The sequence below is a fragment of the Mustela nigripes genome, chromosome 18 (genome assembly GCF_022355385.1).
Source record: "Mustela nigripes isolate SB6536 chromosome 18, MUSNIG.SB6536, whole genome shotgun sequence".
In the NCBI taxonomy this organism is placed as follows: Eukaryota; Metazoa; Chordata; class Mammalia; order Carnivora; family Mustelidae; genus Mustela; species Mustela nigripes.
Window position 1 is genome coordinate 13,121,566 of NC_081574.1, and position 19,350 is coordinate 13,140,915.

At 47.3% G+C, this 19,350-nt stretch overlaps 1 protein-coding gene across 7 annotated transcripts in view; it reads left to right on the forward strand.

Annotated features, from left to right (window-relative positions):
- The window catches only part of TENM3 (teneurin transmembrane protein 3), a 433,328-nt gene extending 414,184 nt beyond the window's left edge, over window positions 1-19,144 (forward strand). For all 7 annotated transcript variants that reach the window (XM_059384375.1, XM_059384378.1, XM_059384376.1 and 4 more), the window contains 5 exons: window positions 1,203-1,438; window positions 8,275-8,571; window positions 11,703-13,314; window positions 16,047-16,177; window positions 18,319-19,144. In XM_059384375.1, the coding sequence (XP_059240358.1) occupies window positions 1,203-1,438; window positions 8,275-8,571; window positions 11,703-13,314; window positions 16,047-16,177; window positions 18,319-19,074 (3,032 nt within the window). In that variant the 3' untranslated portion in view covers window positions 19,075-19,144. The remainder of the gene's footprint in view (window positions 1-1,202; window positions 1,439-8,274; window positions 8,572-11,702; window positions 13,315-16,046; window positions 16,178-18,318) is intronic.
- The last annotated feature ends 206 nt before the right edge of the window (window positions 19,145-19,350 follow it).

Consider the following 19,350-nt stretch of genomic DNA (forward strand, 5'->3'; position numbering starts at 1 on the left):
TCCCGGGTCTATCGGTAGTGTTCATTTCGTGATACCTACATATCTCAGATCTCCTAACGCATACTGTCGCTTCCAAAAGCAACTTGGTTGCAGCTCTTCACATGCGTCATCAGACCCTTTCTGAGTCATCCGCTGCAATTTGGGGGAGTGGGTCCTCTTCATGGCCGCGGAAGCGCAGGCATTTGAGATAGAGCACATTCCGAGTCTGCACACGATGCTGCATTTCCATCCACGTGTGACGCGACCCCTGGAAATTTAATACTAAATTCTGCATGTATATTTATGTAATATCTGGACTTTCTTTTTTGTCGTCCCGTCCATAGATAGACGTGTATATCCAATATATTCATGATGGAACCCCCTGCCATATTCCTTTTTGACACAATCTTGGAAAAACCTGTTTACCATGACTGTTACAATTGTGATGTCATAGCTCCAAGAATAATTACCAAGTATGGGCTAAACTTCTTTGAACTTACTAGTTTTACCAATTCTCCCCACGAATCTCTGCAGTCATCTAAAATTATTATTACTTAAATTCCTATCTTCTCCAAATGGTCCAATATCACTCAAAAATTTCAAATCAAGGCAGTAGCTTATAATGCAAGAGGGTTTTTTTTTTTAAGATTTTATTTATTTATTTGACAGAGATCACAAGTAGGCAGAGAGGCAGTCAGAGAGAGGAGGAAGCAGGCTCCCTGCCGAGCGGAGAGCCTGATACGGGGCTCCATCCCAGGACCTGAGATCATGACCTGAGTCAAAGGCAGAGGCTTTAACCCACTAAGCCACCCAGGCACCCCAGGAAGGGTTTTGTACAAAGTAGAAGATGGCTTGCTTTTTTAAAAATCAGTTTCAGGGGAATATCCTCTCATCTTTTTGGTATACAGTGTACGGATATGAAATCTTTGCAAAAGATGTTTAATAAACGTGGGAGGGATGGGTGTAGGAAGAGAAGTGGAGAAGGACTGTAAATTCCCCTGAATCCTGCCGTTACTACCCCGCCCATTCTGTTAACAGCACGAAAACACCAGAAGTCAAAGCTGTTGACGTCTGTGATACGTTGTAAAAGGACATCACTCGGTACTTTTTGTTTCCCTGTATGCGGAGTTCGGTCAGCACTTCAGGAATGTCTGTACCTGCATGACCCCACCGAGGGATTAATTCATAGTTGTAGCTTCTGTTTTCGGCTCCTTGTTTTTCAGATCAGTTAAGAAACAGCTACCAGATCGGTTACGACGGCTCGCTTAGAATCATCTACGCCAGCGGCCTGGATTCACACTACCAGACAGAGCCACACGTTCTGGCCGGCACAGCGAACCCGACGGTTGCCAAGCGGAACATGAGTCTTCCTGGCGAGAACGGGCAAAATTTGGTGGAGTGGAGGTTCCGGAAAGAGCAAGCCCAGGGGAAAGTCAACGTCTTTGGTCGGAAGCTTCGGGTAAGCCGGATGTCATGTCCCCAAGGGAGGGTGCCTAGCGCTCGTCCCTCGCCATTGTCATCCGCCCAGAGCCACACACAGGGCAGCAGATCCCCCTCCAGCATGACGTATAGCAACCGGCAGGCCAGTAGATGATTTGGAATAAAAGCTGACTATTGCAGCAAAGCTTTTTCTCAACATATCTGTGGTTAAAAATCAGTTCTTCCCTGAGACATCAGGCAGTTGCATGGAGCGCAATCCCAACTAGCCTGGACGTCAGTCCATGGTCGCCTTACTAATATTATCCTGATCATCATCTACTTCTCCTTTAGCCGCTCAGTAGGGAGGGATGGCTTTCTAATGTGGAGATGAGTGTAAATGAGGGTGAGCTTAAATATTGAAAGTTTTTCAGATCATTAAGAGATGGGTTGGCCATGGAAAGGTGGAGTCTTTCTCCTCAATATTTTTAGAGTATAGTTGGGACACTTGGAAGAATATCAGTGGCAGAACCTGTCACCTCCTTGCTATTGATTTATATTGTCTTTATGAGAAATGCAGTGATATTTCTGATTATGCTGGTGTCATTGATCTTTGCAAGATGTTCTCCACATTACCTTTTCGGGTGTTGTTTTTTTCTTTTTTCTTCCTCTCACATTGGGGGCCAAATATATCGAGAAAGCAAGCTGTGGTTTTTGACAGCTATTGGGTGGAGAACATAGATTAGGTACTAAAACACAAGTTCCATGAAACCACCTTCAGACCACTATAAACTGAACCTGATTCATTCTTTGTATTAGCAAACAGATTTCGGTTTATCAGATAAATGGAGACAAATATTCCTAAAATTACTTACCTTTGCCATTTAAAAACAAAGGACTGAAAATCAAGAGAGAGAGAATAAAACACAGAGCATATCATTAATATCCTTTCTCCTGCACCAAAAATGGCTGAATTATTATTTTAAGAGGCCAACATGATTTACCTTGACACTCCTTCAGGGTAAGAAACAGCTAATACATGCTGTCTCTGGCTATTTCCAAGAAACAAATAAAAGAATGAACGATCAGTGGGTCACATGCAGTCTGTCTCCAGCTTACAGGTTACATTCTGATTTCACTTCAAGTTCAAGGCAGGTGTTTGGGACTCTAAATGCATGACCTTCTGGCTCCAGCGCTATGTGCTCCCACCTCCCCCATCTCCCACGCTACGGGAGCCAGGGTGGCCTAGCTCCAAGCCGCCTGGTTCAGGAGTTGTGGCAGGCAGGAGCGAGGGGACGCTGGAGAGGGACTTGTTCCAAGAGAGAAGTGAGGAGAAAAAGCAAGAGAACCCTAGAGGGAAGATTAACAGTAGAGTTGAAGATAAAGTGACTGGAGAGAAAACCAGCTGCTAACTTGTTTCAGGTCCCTTTCCTAGGGTTGGTCTGTCATCCAAGTAAACTCTGGCTCCCTGCCTTTCCCTCTCTCGAGCCTAGGAATCAGTGGTGGCTGCCTCCACCTACGACTTCTTTCCAGGAACCCTGCTTCCTTGGGCCACTGCGAACTGGAAGCTAGTTCACGGGCTTTATCTTATCCAGCTCTCCCTATAATGGTCATGATACACGTGACACATGCCCATGCACACACGCACGCGCGCACACACACACACACAACCACACCTACCCTCGGACACAGGACTTCCTTCACCAAAAGATACAAAGATGCAGCTCACACTTGTGCTCCCTATCTCAGAAGACAGCACGGACTAGAATTCCAAAAACGGGGGTTCTAGATCAGGCTCCACTTTGGGCTAATAATAAACCTTATGGAAAAAAATCGTAACATCTCTGAAACCTCCTTTTCCTTATGTAGATCATGATACTCTAGATAGGATACAAGTAATATAATATTGCCCTGATATCATAATGTTACGACATTATATCGGCCGTAGACATGGGCTTCATAGCGTACCCACATAATGGGTAAAATACCTGCCTGCTAGGCCCACGAATGTCGCAGAATCAAATGAGACAATGTGGAAGTACTTTACAAGTGAAAGGCATGATTACATATTCCCTAACTCGGAGAATCTCTACCACAGGACGTGCATTAGGCATTTACACCCGCCCAGGGGGGAGAGATAGGAAAAAGCCGTTTAGCACACTTGTTAGGAAAACACGGCAAGAGTATGGGACACACTTTGCCCGGAAACCGACCGCAGAATAGGCTGCCTTCTCTTCTTTGAGACAAGCTAGGTGTAAGCATGTTCTCTGTTTCTTTGTAACACGGCTTTTCTGGGCATTAAAAGAAATCAGGAAGAGTAGAGGAAAAGAGGAAATCCTATCTCGTGTCTCTGGTTCTCTGCCTGATTCAAAACGAAGCAGACACCTCACTTTGCGGGAAGAAGAAAAGATAAGAGCACCCGGGGACCAGCCTGGAGAGCCGCTCAGCTGCATCTCACCCCTTCCTGAAACAGAGAACATTCCCCCTCTTACCTTACATGATTTCCTAGCAGAGGCTGCTTTTCATTTTTAAGGTATTTGACTAAATTCAGCGAGGTGCGCGACACAGAGTGGGCGCTCAAATATTGATTCAGTGAGTGAAGGAGGAAAAGCCGGCTCTGTAATACGGCTTATCTCACTGCATCTCGATCCCAGGGAGAAGCGACATGAAGAGCCCATCCTTGCAAATGTTTGACTGCTGGACACAAACCTAACTCTCCCTAGATGACGTAGCTCTAATAGGGCACCAGATACTGTAGTTTAAAAAGTTTCTGAAAGCAAAGTGTAGAGAAGGAAAATTAACAAGAGACGAGCAACGCGGAGAGCATTTTCTCCGAAATGTGCATTAAGGGGAAAGGGAAATACAGTCAGAAATCACAAGCAAATGAAATTGGGAGCTATGTGGGAAAACATTGCAAACTAAAGATTAGATGTTTCCAGAGCTTGCTTGTTTGTGGCTAAGTTTAAAAAAAAAAGACCCAGGCATAAAAATTGTTTGTCCGTCTCTTACGTTTGTAAATATCCCTCGTTTATTGTCAGTGCTGGACTTTGGAACCAGCCTTTCCTCCATTACCAAAAAACAAAACAAAACAATTGCTATGGCATTCTAAAAAGTAAGATATATCTTCTAAACTTGCCCAGAATTCAGATGTTCAAAGGGGGAATAAAAAATAGTGAATCACTTAAAAAAGAAACTCTCAAAATTTGGAAGTCAAAATTGTATTTAAAGGCATACGTGCAGGGGTGCCTGGGGGGCTCAGTCCGGTAAGCCTCTGCCTTCAGCTCAGGTCATGATCCCGGGTCCTGAGATCGAGTCCCTTGTAGGGCTCCCTGCTCAGCGGGGAGTCTGTTTCTCCCTTCGCCCCTCATCCTGCTCATGCTCTCTCTCTCACACTCTGGCTCTCTCTCTCAAATAAATTAAAAAATAAAGTAAAATAAATAAAAGCATGCATGCATGTGAGAGCGTACTCGAATCTAATTCTGCCAGCCACGTTTGCCTGATGTGCTATTTGTCACTCGAAGTCGAGCGTCGCAGCCCAGAGTGGGACGGTACCATGTCAGCGCCGACACACAGAGAGACACGAAACAGTCTGCAGCCAGCTGATGTTCCAACAGGGACACGGGGGCGTCGTGACGTTGTCACCAAGCGTACTGGGTGATGAGCCAGCCCTTACCTCCCCCCATAACATTCCAGATACGGGAATATAATCCGATGGTGCTTGATGTCTTTAAACATAAAGATGTTGTTTAACATCTTTACACCTCAGTTTTTCAAGCATTCTGGGAGGAAGATGATCGCTGCCCCTGTTCCCAGACACTGTGATTTCCTCACAGTCATGCCGGACATGATCTTAGAAATGGGGGATTTTCCGTGTTTGCTTTAAAGAAATGCTGTGTATCACTAAGGACTTGATGGTGATCTCCTCTCCAAACACAGCATTTCGACTCATTTTCGTATAGCTGAAGGTACAGTAATGATCTGATCTAAGGTTTTTCATCTTAGATGAACTATTCAATTTAAATTGATATTTTTTATATTAAAACTATTTATTAAAAGGCCACTGGGACATGGAACAATGCTGGTCCTTTATGACTGTCCAAAAAAAAGGGCGGGTGGAAACGTTGCCATAATTTCATTAAGGTACAGTTAAGTAGGACTGTGTCCTAGAATCGAAATGTCCCTTGACTTCTGCACTTTGTTTATAATACCAGAAGGAGAAAGTTTGGGCGAGTATGAGAAGAACAAAGGAAACACAAGATCTGTTAGCATCTTTGAAATTTTACATATTCAATAACAATGACTGGTGTCTGGAAACAGACTGGTTGAAACCTTGGCTCGTGTTGGGAATGTGGGGGGAAACGCAGCCACGTGCTAATTCTTTCCTCATTGCTCCAGTCTGAGGGTGCAGGAAAGGCACTGCACCCGGCGTCTGTCTAGATGAAAAGAAAAACTGAAACTTGTATGCAGATGTTCCGTCTCTCGATGCTTCTAGATGCTTCCATATGGCGGCATGTTGGGTATGGTGGGGCGCACGGGGACTACCCTGTGATTGCCACCTGGATGCTTTGGGGTTGCGTAGCCATATCCACGAACCAGGGGAAGAGGGGGGCGGCAGGGTGCGGGCCGTGGGAAGAAGGGCCCCTGTTGCTCTTTGCCTAGCTCCTTTTAATACCCCACGGTCTTGCAGGCCTGCGTCCAGATCGCTCCTGCTCTAACCAGAGGCAGCACTGCAGAGCTCAAGGGTGGTTAAGGAATGCAGTAAAGAATTGAAATACAAATTAAAATGACACAAAGTAAAATGCAAACAGATGGGGCAGTCCTGTGGGCCACACGGTCCACAGACACTGCACAGGCAGTCAGACGTGGCTGGGCGAAGCCGGAAATCACCTACAGAAGGAAGAAAGGGGGGAAAACACTTCAGAGGTTGCCATGCCTTTTGTTGTGTTTTGTTTTGTTTTTTAAATCACAATCAGAGAAATACGTTCCGGAACTGTAGGAAACCATTTAGTGCAAAACCTCATTCTAAGGCATCAAAAGTTTTATGCCAAGATAAGGTGAAGAACCGGACGCAGCCAGCAGAGTACGGAGTTCATTTGCTCTCAAATCAAACCCTCCTACAGGCTTTAAAGCCAGTATTTGTAATATTAGCCGGCAGCTTCAAGGTCCGCAAAGCATTCTGCAAATGTAACCTTGTGCAGTGTCACGGAAGCCACAGGAGGCAGGGACCAACATGCGGGCATTTTCGTGCGGGAGAACGGAAGCCCGGACGGCCTTGAGCCCGCCAGACAGAATCCAGCCACATCACCGGCCCAGCCAGAAGGTTCTCATCTGAGCACCTCACAGATGGACAGACAGCCTCGGAGGGGCCAAAGCCCAAAGTCCTGCCACCTCTAGACCCTATCAGGGACGGAGATGGGGCTCCTCCCGCAGCCACACACGCCTTACACACCAGGTTCTGCTGCGGCAAGGAGCTGGGTCTGCACAGACGGAACCGGCACACGGAGATCTCCGGATTGCCTTTGGGGCTCCACCGTTTCTCCCCTTCTGGGACTCATCTGTCTGGGTGCTCTTCTGCCTCCAAAAGCAGTTCACCTAGTTCATTCCATGGACGACTTTTTGTGTTGTATCTTTACCTTTCCATACCTTTCCCCAGATGCTGGACATTGCGATTTGCCCCTTGAACCACCAACTGGAAAGTTCAAGGTCAAACAGTCTCTTTCCATGGGGCTTGATTAATGTCAGTGGTAAGATGACAGATTCATTTCATCCCAGAGTTTACATAAATACACAGGCTCATTGTGTATGCGCACACGTAGGTGTGGTGTTGCTGTAGAAGCGGCGTGTGTGCCGACATGCGTGTGACCGATCAGCGGCAATTGTCCATTTTGAAAGTTCTAACGAAGACGTGGTTGTGTAAAATTCAGACGTTCTCATTTAACGTTTAATAGTCCAACGGGCAGGGCACATTTTTTTATGTCTGGGCTATCGCCATCCGAAAGCTGCTGTCTTGCTGCAGAAGATGCACTCTTAGGGGGTCCTCAGCACCCCGCAGACTGTTTTCTAAAGTAGAGTGTAACCGCGGCCACATTCCCACTGCAGTCACCAGTGCTGGCTTGTGCGTGCCTTGGATCCCGGGCAGCAACCGCCAAACGTGGTCGGAGATTCCGGACATGGCACAGAGCCACAGAGAGACCTGATTTAGCAACACGCCACTAGATCTGTACACTGAGCACAAAGGTCGGACCCTGTAGATGGGGAGTGAAGCATCTGAGGTCACCACCAGTCGGCCAGATGTTATTAAAGGGAAAGGCATTCTAAAAACGTGTGACATTTTAGCACAGGGCCAAAAGCAATGATCGTGTTTGTAACCTCCTGCTATTTAGACGCATTAATAATTTACAGTAATGTGGGTTCCAGCTTCTACTTAACTGTTCCTCAAAGGGCTGGAGTCACATTTACTGTTTTTATTTAATATAGCCAAGATTAATCTACTGAGCCATTATTTTCCAGTGTCTTGTGGACGGAGGGGCTTTGAGTAATTTACGGAGATGCCATGTTGACCACCTCCATATCTTCCGAACGAACTTCAAAGCAAATACGTTTGGGTATTTTTCTTATCAGTTGCTTAAGTTTACAGCATCTAATTGAAAAGGTTTTGAACAAATGCCAGGCTGTCTTTCTGCCTAATGAAACCTTTTAAAGGAGCTGCTAATCTACTGCCTTGCACTTGTACCCAAGAAGTTGCTAAATTAATTTACTGACAAAGAGAATCAATCATCATAAATGGTGTTTAAACAATAGCAGGGACTCTGAAGAGTAATAAGGGGCTGGCATGGGGCTGGCAGGACTTACGTTCTCATCCTGTTTCTGTTCTAACAGGTTAATGGCAGGAACCTCCTTTCGGTTGACTTTGATCGAACAACAAAGACAGAGAAGATCTATGATGACCACCGTAAATTCCTGCTGAGGATTGCCTACGACACGTCAGGGCACCCGACTCTCTGGCTGCCCAGCAGCAAGCTGATGGCAGTCAATGTCACCTACTCGTCCACCGGCCAGATTGCAAGCGTCCAACGGGGCACGACTAGTGAAAAAGTTGACTATGATGGCCAGGGGAGGATCGTGTCTCGGGTCTTCGCGGACGGTAAAACGTGGAGCTACACATACTTGGACAAGGTATGGCCGCACGGTGAGAGTCAGAGGAGGGGAGCTATGACTGCTCTTTGTCAGTGACACCCAAGAGCCCCGCGGGGGAGGAGAACCGGGGTGGGGGGGCCTGCGACGGGCTCTGTTTATTATTCTGAGTATCAGTACGTGAGTCGCATTGGTACATCGGTGATGAATTTCTGCATTAGAGTAGTAGTTTCTCCTTAGTTAGGTTCTACTACTGGAGACCCTTTTAAGTGATTTATGCCACAAACAAACAAGCAGTAACGCTGTCCACCTGCCAAGATTCTGCGTCGACAACATTCACAAATTAGACCTTGAGCATGTAAGTCATTTGTAAATCATCTCCGAGCTGGCTCTTTCATTTGAGAAAGCCTCACGTTAGCACTGCTCGTGTGTCCATTCTGTGCTGTTGCCGGCAGTGCGTCAGCATAACCACAAAAAGCGTGTAGATCCTATCTATGCATTATTCCAAAAGAGGCTATTTTTCAGAAAGCCGCATCTCGGGCACTCTGTGTCATCTCTCCTCTCTTGTGCATATAAAAGGTGTAAGCCTCCCCAGGAAGGCTTTCCTCTGTCCTTAAGCACTAAACATGACACCAAAAAAGACCTAAACTTACCCACATGCAAAACCCTCAGTCACACTCTGAGAGGTTTGGGACAGTGACTGTGATGCAGAGGGATGAAAGCACAGTAAAGGGACAGGGAACAGGCCACCTCCCTGTAATTCCCTTCTGTAAAAAACAAAATCCACCAAAGAGCAAATTCGTGGAACGTTTCATTTGCCCTTGAGACAAACTTGAGTCCTAGGGAGGGTTCTGTTTTGAGTTCCAATGCCTGTTGCACCTGGGCCCATGAGGCACAGGGCAGCCCAAGTCACAAACGCAGTGGTCACTGCCTCCAGCCTTACGCACATCGGCCAGAGTGACCTGTCCCCCCGGACACTCAAGTCAGGGCCGCTGCTGTGCTCACCTCACGCCGTCTCGTTCTGCACAACTCTGCTCAGTCTGCACCCAACCCCACTGCCCGGCAGTCATTCCGTCTACCTCTAGACGGCCTCCACCCAGACTAGCCTTCCGGAGAACCAGTGTCAGGTTCACGGCTCCCCACAGATGCCTCCCAACTCAGGAACACTTCCAGCTGGGTGCCTACTTGCCAGTCTCTTCTCTCAAAAACCTCGTCTGCTCATCTGCTCCCCTTCGAAGAGACTCCCCTTTGAGACAGTGGACCCCCCCCCCCCCCCCCGATGACAGTTTCCCTCCTCAGTAATCATCACTCTCCACAGTTACTCCAATGGTGATTTCTTGAGAGACCAAAGAGGAAGTCCCCCTGCACACATACCTTCCTGGGAGCCAGTCCTCATGCCTGGAAAACACGTCACCCTCCAACTTAACAAATTCGAGACAACTTCCCCCTGAAGAAGCGGGGAGTGGGTCCCCACTTCATCCTGAAACACTTTTCCCAAAGTAACTTAATTAAGCACATTACAGAGACATGTAACAGAAATACCCAGACCCTAAAAATTGATAGCAACCATGGAGAAATGTTTAAAAAGAGACAGAGAGCACGGCCCTGATAAGAGCCATTGACAGGAGAAGACACCATCAGTAACTGCGGTCACGTTCGTGTATTCAGTGGGGATCAGAAAAGCCAGCAAGTGCTTTCATCCTCTGTCTCAAATCCCTAAAATCCACCAAACCATTTCCATTTCCTTTTCCATTTCCTTGCTAGGATAGGCACCCTAAACCCAGACTTCTTCATAGCAGAAGTAGTAACATTTTACTAACTACCATCAGATGTGATTTTAAATGACTACACAACTAGCTACTAATTCCTGTGAATTCAGCAACCATCCAAGTCTTCCATGGCTCAGTGGAAACTATTAGGAACGGTTCTCAAGACATCTACTGCACAGCTAGCAGCCAAATACTGCCCTTAGATAGGCCCACAGAGGACACACTACAGAACTCGTCATGCAGGCTGCTTCCAAAGATGGTGGACAGTAGAGAGAAAGGGAACGTGCCTTGGACAAGGGATTATGTGTTTCTCTGGCAAAAGCAAAGCTAAGTCCCAGGAAGGCTCCTAACACACCCATCGCGCCAGATTTGCCATCACTGCATTTGGTCTAATGGGGTTTGGGGCAAGTTTCCGCAGAGGAGAGCATCGCCCATGCTCTCCTGAGCTACATTATCCACGATTGAGCCTCAGGGTTGAGCTTCTCTCATGCAGCCCTAATAAATGATCATCTCATGTCTTTCTGCTATTCCTTGCAAAATAAGCAGAGCTCGTTTTAATTTATATATTTATTCACTGCGTTATTTAGCACCAAAGTGGAATGTAGCCCAGAAACCATTCCTGCACCAGCTAAGACATGAATCAGATTTGGTACTCGCTAAAGTTAATTTCAAAAATGTAGATTTTATTGTCATTCCAGATGACAGGTAAGAATTTGCAAACAAACCAACCAAGAAAACCATACCGGGATCCGTATTTCAATTAAGGGCCTTTACAGCTCTTGTTCACCATGTGATTTAGCGATGTTTGTTGACGTTGATGCTTTATATGCACATTATCCATTTTTTATTAATTTTAGGTCGCTTCTTCATAAAGTAATATTTTGAATGCTTTACACCTCCTCCCCCCCCACACTGGAAATTAAAACATGATTTGAGTGGCTCTTCAGTCAAATGAGGGGGAAAAGCCACCTTCCTAAATAATTGCTGATGATGGGTAGGATTACTTTGCCCCTGTGCTGCTTTCTCCTTGAAACGTTGTCTTTAGAGCTGCTTTGTGCAGGCCTGTGTTGTGACTTAGCCCCAGCCATCGGCAGTCTGCTGCTTGGCTGTGGACACCTAGGAAAAGAATGGTACAGCCATGACAAGTGGCACCTTATGGATCTTGAGCCACTAACTGCAGAGCCCCTCACGATGAAGCATCCGAGCAAATCAGGCCAGGGCTTGTTAACAACGTTTAAGGTCAAGGAGAGCCCCATTAAAATGAAAATCATTTTCTCGAGCTAAATGTTTCTGTGTGTTCGCGGTCACAGGATGTGCTTTTTGCTTACCCCCACCTCCACCGCACCTGCCCCTCCCCCACCGCGGGTCACAAATACTGAACAACTGTCTGTTGTGTCTTCGCAGTCCATGGTCCTCCTGCTTCACAGCCAGAGGCAGTACATCTTCGAATACGACATGTGGGACCGGCTGTCCGCCATCACCATGCCCAGTGTGGCTCGCCACACCATGCAGACCATGCGGTCCATCGGCTACTACCGCAACATCTACAACCCCCCTGAGAGCAACGCCTCGGTCATCACGGACTACAATGAGGAGGGGCTGCTTCTGCAGACGGCCTTCTTGGGAACCAGCCGCAGGGTCTTGTTCAAGTACCGGAGGCAGACCAGGCTCTCCGAGATCCTGTACGATAGCACGAGAGTCAGTTTTACCTACGATGAGACAGCAGGAGTCCTCAAAACCGTCAACCTCCAGAGCGATGGTTTTATTTGCACCATCAGGTACAGGCAAATTGGCCCCCTGATTGACAGGCAGATTTTCCGCTTTAGCGAGGACGGGATGGTCAATGCGAGGTTCGACTACAGCTATGATAACAGCTTTCGAGTGACCAGCATGCAGGGGGTCATCAATGAAACACCTCTGCCCATCGATCTCTATCAGTTTGATGACATTTCCGGCAAAGTTGAGCAGTTTGGAAAATTTGGAGTTATATATTATGATATTAACCAGATCATCTCCACGGCGGTGATGACATACACAAAACACTTTGACGCCCATGGCCGCATCAAGGAAATTCAGTACGAGATTTTCAGGTCACTCATGTACTGGATTACAATTCAGTATGATAACATGGGTCGGGTGACCAAAAGAGAAATCAAAATAGGGCCCTTTGCCAATACTACCAAATACGCTTACGAGTACGATGTTGACGGGCAGCTCCAGACTGTTTATCTAAATGAAAAGATCATGTGGCGCTACAACTATGACCTGAATGGAAACCTCCATTTGCTGAACCCGAGTAACAGTGCACGTCTGACACCTCTTCGCTATGACTTGCGAGACAGGATCACTCGCCTCGGGGATGTTCAGTATCGGTTGGATGAGGATGGATTCCTGCGTCAGAGAGGCACAGAGATCTTTGAGTACAGCTCCAAGGGCCTTCTGACTCGAGTTTATAGTAAAGGCAGTGGCTGGACAGTGATCTATCGTTATGATGGCCTGGGAAGGCGCGTGTCTAGCAAAACCAGTCTGGGACAGCATCTGCAGTTTTTTTATGCTGACTTAACGTATCCCACAAGGATTACTCATGTCTACAACCACTCGAGTTCAGAAATCACTTCTCTCTATTATGATCTCCAAGGACATCTCTTTGCTATGGAAATCAGCAGTGGGGATGAATTCTACATTGCGTCAGATAACACAGGGACACCATTGGCTGTTTTCAGTAGCAATGGGCTTATGCTGAAACAGATTCAGTATACTGCATATGGAGAAATCTATTTCGACTCCAATATTGACTTTCAACTGGTAATTGGATTTCATGGTGGCTTATATGACCCACTCACAAAATTAATCCACTTTGGAGAAAGAGATTATGATATTTTGGCAGGACGATGGACAACGCCTGACATAGAAATCTGGAAGAGAATTGGGAAGGACCCAGCTCCTTTTAACCTCTACATGTTTAGGAATAACAACCCTGCAAGCAAAATCCATGATGTGAAAGATTACATCACAGGTAAGCATTTTTTTTTTCCTTTCCAAGTGCAGAATTCCTTTACTCCTTATATGAATACACACAATAACTAGAGTTGCTTTCTTTAGCCTTACACTTTACTCCTGCAAAATCAAATGCCTAGCCTTTTAAATGGGTTTATTTCTCTGTGGAACCATAGAGAAACCAGAAAGGGAAACTGAGGCATCATTTGTTACTTCCTATTCTGTCTCCAATGCCCAAGGCCACAATTTTCTGAAATGATATGGAATCCAGTCCCTTAAGGAAGGGCGGTGACATGGGGCTGTGGAAAACAGGATGAACTCGGGAGCCCCCAAATTGGAATTCTGATCCCAACTCTCCTTTAAGTCATGTGGCTTTATGTTTAATGTTGGTTTTTCTTTTACAAGTGTGAGGTTTTTTTTTTTTTTTTTTTTAAGATTTTTTATTTATTTGACAGAGAGATCACAGGTAGGCAGAGAGGCAGGCAGAGAGAGAGGAGGAAGCAGGCTCCCCGCTGAGGAGAGAGCCCGATGCAGGGCTGAGTCACCCAGGCGCCCCCATGTGTGAGGTTCTAATGGAGGAACCATGAAACACAGCAGAGTGTGATTCACCATCTCATTCCTGGGATGTCTAACTCCCCTCCACTATCACCTCAGAGCAACAAAAGAAGAGTTTCTCCCACCACTTGCTTCGCCAGAGGGTCTTGTTTCTGTTTTCACTACCGTCTTCATACTATTTGGAGCACCAGTTTTTACTTGGTGGCACTACTAATAGACACGCTAATTTTTCCGCCAATAGGGGGTCATAAGACCTTTCCAAGTTTCAGGCGTGATCTGACTGAAACATCTCATCCCACTTCTGCCACCACCAAACTACCAGGATGAGAGACAAGGTCTTTGCAGGCACTGCTCTAATTCCCTTTGGTTCCTGACTTCTCCACTCACCCTGCACTCAATGGATTCGGAATCCTTCTGATCCCACCTTCCTTTCCTGACTTAGACTACCATGTGAACCTCTCTGCCATGTGTATGCTTCCTGGAAGAAGGTTCTATCCTGTTTTCTTTTTTTTGTTGTTTTAGTTTGGTTTGGGGTTTTGTGTTTTGTTTTGGCTTGTGTTAGATGCTCCTTCAGGCTGTCTCTTCTCTTGCTCAGTATTTGAGGCATACTGAGATGCCTGTTTTCTCAGTTCTTGGTATAGCTCTCAAAAGGCTTCCCCCTGTTCCTTTCACATCTGCTCTGTGCTTTCCCAGACTGCCAAAACTTGTCATAGCTCTCCTCCGTGTGAACCAGCTGACACTCGCCTCTTTCACAATCCTGGCTCAGCAACACCCTCATGGACTTCTCCTTCAGCTCTCTCAATACACGTCGGCATCCAAGTCCCATTATTTTGGCAATACTTTTCCATACCTAAGACCCTGTGATTTTTATGTATTCACTGTTACACAGACATTATTCATAGTAGGAACAACTTTGCCCCCAACACTACCATTCAGGGGAATTTCCTCCAAAACATAAGGCCCCTGTACTCTTAAATACACTCACACACACACACACACACACACACACACACACACAAAAAAAAAAAAGTAACACTCTCTACCCTACGTGATGAACTTGGGATTTTTCTCTCCCACCACCACCACCATCCCTCCTTTTAAAAGAGGGAGAATACCACTGGTTCTGTAGCCATATGATGTTTGGACAGAGGACCTGTCAGCCTGGTGATGAGGTGAGAGTTTGTGCCCTAGAGGAGGAAATGGGAAGCAAGTGGCTCTCCATCATTCTGACAAGCAGTTTACCACTGGTTATTTAAGAGGTGTTGACAGGGGCTGTGTGAAAGGCGGGAAAGCCCACAGCTCCTGAATCCATCCTCTCCTAGCAACATGGACTGCAGTGAATGCCATAGCAGCACTTTCTGGAAAACATCAAAAGAGAGATGGAACAGCATAAAATATATTAGGTGAAATGCAATTTCAAATTTTCCAGCAATGTGCTTAATATATAAAATAATCTACACCCAACTGTACTCATAAAGCTGCAAGCCTGCTGAGTAGTTCTGTAACATTATAACCTTCAGAATAGAATAAAAGCCTTATTCTGAGCTTAATGGCTTTGGGAGTCACATGGCAATATTTTAAAATACCATTTTAAAGGTTTCCAGGTTCTCTCCCCAAAAAGTTCGTCTCCACCTGTGCCCAAGTGCGCCTTTGAAGTCAGAGCTGATGGGAATCCGGACTTCTGTGCCCTTAGCCAGTTCTGCCAGTTTTCAGCATTCCTCTTTGATTAAGAATCAACTGTTGATTTTAATTCTCTCAATTTAGGGTTTTTATTAATAGAAAATGGGTTGTGGAAGCTGCATATCCTTGGGCAATCGCTTTTGAAAGCTAATAACACTCAACTTCTATTTAAGACCAGTCTTGACTAACTACCAATTCCCTCTGTTTTCCTCGGCGGCCGCTCTTTCATGCTGCTGGCTGTTGTTATTACCCCTTTTCATCGCATATTACAAGCCCCGGATGCCACCTCGCACGTGTGACACTTTGCTAGTCTCAGCCCTTGCCATCGCTCTGTTACGGAGGCTGGTGGCTTCGAGTCTGGAAGTAGCGGGATCAGAATGGGAGAAGGCAGGCAACCATGTGATCCTCTTCAGGCTATTGTTTGTGAACTGGGGGGTTTTTTTAAAGGTAAGAATTTCAACGCATGAAAGCACAAAATAACTCTAACACCGCTCGTTTTGAACAATCTTCTCCTAGATGTTAACAGCTGGCTGGTGACATTTGGTTTCCATCTGCACAATGCTATTCCTGGATTCCCTGTTCCCAAATTTGATTTAACCGAGCCTTCTTACGAACTTGTGAAGAGTCAGCAGTGGGATGATGTACCGGTAAGAAACAAATAGCAAAACTGTGAAAAGGTGACCGATGGCTGAGCTGGGGCGTATTTACCCGTTTAACCAAACTGCTCTTGTGAAAGCTGGGCCAAAGACCCATTTTCCATTTTTTTGACTCTTTCAGGCTAGAAAAATATCCACTTCTGTGCAGCAAACCAGGGGCCTGTTAAACAGGCTTAAATCTGTTTTTAGTGATGCTAATAAAAACATAAAAAGACATTATCAGAAGGTAATAAAATGAGGGAGCTCATTTTGGAGCACAAGGTTTCTACAGAGAACCCCCGTGGAAGCACATTTATAGCCCTTGGGACCTTAAGGCAAAGATACAATAAACGGGAGGGCCTGGGATTCGTATTACAAATGAGCAGGCCACAAACAATGCCGCAAAGTTCAACTCCTTTAAAATCTGAAGAGTGTTTCACGGGAACAGATTGAAAATAAAAATAAAATGTCCTCTGATAAAGCTCCATCTGCAACTAGGTGTTTATAGAATTTTCCTGAAAATAACATTTCAGGAGGCCTATAATTGTTCTGAGAACTAAAATAAAAGAAAAAGAATGGAAAATTGCAAACTCAAAGCTGCCATTTCAGAAAATGGCCCTTTTAATTCCTGTCTTTCGGAGATCAGAAAGAAATGTACAACAAAACACTAGAATTTCTAACTAAAAGCAGGAATAATTAAAGATCAAGAAGTTGGGTTCCCCCATAATGATAAGGAGAAGAGAGTGCAGAGTTTCTTAGAAAGATTGATCCCTTGCCCCCCTTGAGCAATTTCCTATAATTTCAGTGACTACAAAGAGAAAAGCAATCATGGCTGAAACACCCACACAGACACACACACACACACACACACACAGTGTATTCAGTGCCAATACCTCTGTTTTCTGGTAGGTGTTTCATACTTCACATTAAACAGTTCCTTCTTCGAGATGTCACCTTTACATTTTTTTAGAAAGCAAAACCCATCATGTTTCCAAGGTCGGGGAGCCATTTTCACATTTCGAATTGCAAATATATCTACACTGATAAAGTGTCCTGACGACACATTGAAGTTTCCCAAGGCATCTGAACAGGCACGTCCTAATTGTGTCTGACTTTCCAGCATGTCTGCGAACACTTAAGTCTTACTGTACAAATGGACTTGCCAACTTTCTTCCTAGGCAGCCTCCTAAATATGGTTCAAGTTCTCTGTCAAGAGAAGCGCAGGGTAAGGACAGCTTAGGGAATGGCTGGCAAAGACACTGGAGGCCGCCCCAAGTGCAGAAAAAACAAATGTTTCTTTCACTGCTGCAGATGAAACAGATGTTTGGGGGGAAACACCGGCCAGACAAACATCTGGCAGTAGAAGAAATGGCTGAGTTCAGACGCCCCCAATTCAAAACATTTGCCAGCGTCGATGGTCCACCGTCCCTGTCTCCAAAAAGTTGATGTTTCCCTGAAGTAATAAACACTCCCCTCCAGCTGTCCCACTGCGCAGTGGGCCCTGTACAGTCCGCTTCTGCAGGTAGCGCTGGGGAAATGCAGTTGAAAACTGTGTTTGCTGGAACAGAGGACAGAGGTTCCCTCAATGAAAGCACAGGCATTCCAAAGCCTATGAAGCAGGACGCGGTGGTCCCGCGCGGAGTAGCCCAGCCTTTCAGACCTGTGTGTGTGCTGGCCGCTTCCTCCCGGGGCTCCCAGAGAGAAAGCCGCAGTGACCCTGAGGAACGGGGTTCCCCAAATGCGATAGGCGTGGGAAAGGGGCATCCAGACACTAAAAGAGAAAAGCTGAAACCATATTGTGCTCACGATGGAGACTAAAAAGCCCTTAGCTAATACATGATGAAGTCCCCCTCTTTTTCCGTTTCAAAACTGATTTGGATCAACTTCAGGGGAAGGGACCTTTGAGTGCCTTCCTCCACCCGGAGTTGTTTTTAAGCCCTTTCATCTCTAAAGAGCCCACTGAGCTTTTAATAAATGCCTGGGAGCGCTCCACAGACGTCCCCCCCACCCCACCCCCAGACCCCTCTTTTTGGGTTGTTGTCAGGACCGGGCGCGCTGCCAGGAAGCCTGGCTCCCGGGCAACCAAGAGCTACAGATGTTCTCTAAACCGTGTCCCTCCCCGCCCCCCCGCCCCGGCTCTGTTTGCTCCGCAGCCCATTTTCGGAGTCCAGCAGCAGGTGGCGAGGCAAGCGCAGGCCTTCCTGTCCCTGGGGAAGATGGCCGAGGTGCAGGTGAGCCGGCGCAAGGGCGGCGGCGCGCCGTCGTGGCTGTGGTTCGCCACGGTCAAGTCGCTCATCGGCAAGGGCGTGATGCTGGCCGTGAGCCAGGGCCGCGTGCAGACCAACGTGCTCAACATCGCCAACGAGGACTGCATCAAGGTGGCGGCCGTGCTCAACAACGCCTTCTACCTGGAGAACCTGCACTTCACCATCGAGGGCAAGGACACGCACTACTTCATCAAGACCAGCACGCCCGAGAGCGACCTGGGCACGCTGCGGCTGACGAGCGGCCGCAAGGCGCTGGAGAACGGCATCAACGTGACCGTGTCGCAGTCCACCACGGTGGTCAACGGCAGGACGCGCAGGTTCGCCGACGTGGAGATGCAGTTCGGCGCGCTGGCGCTGCACGTGCGCTACGGCATGACGCTGGACGAGGAGAAGGCGCGCATCCTGGAGCAGGCGCGGCAGCGCGCGCTCGCGCGGGCCTGGGCGCGCGAGCAGCAGCGCGTGCGCGACGGCGAGGAGGGCGCGCGCCTCTGGACGGAGGGCGAGAAGCGGCAGCTGCTGAGCGCGGGCAAGGTGCAGGGCTACGACGGGTACTACGTACTCTCGGTGGAGCAGTACCCCGAGCTGGCGGACAGCGCCAACAACATCCAGTTCCTCCGACAAAGCGAGATCGGCAAGAGGTAACCCCCCGGGGCCGGCGGCCGCGCCCGGGACAGGCGGCCACCCCGCGTAGGTACGCGCGCGCGGGGGCGGGCGGGCGGGCGGACCGGCCGGGGACGGGGCGCCGCGTCCCTCCGGAGCCTCACCCACGCCCCTGCTCTGCTCTGCTCGGATCTTTCTGGAGCACAATCCGAAGCGGACTCTCCGTCGCGGAAGAGCCTTCCGGGAGACCCGGACTGCGGTCAGGACCAGAAGACGACCACGAAGAAAATCCACAAAAAAAACTCAAAAACACTTTTT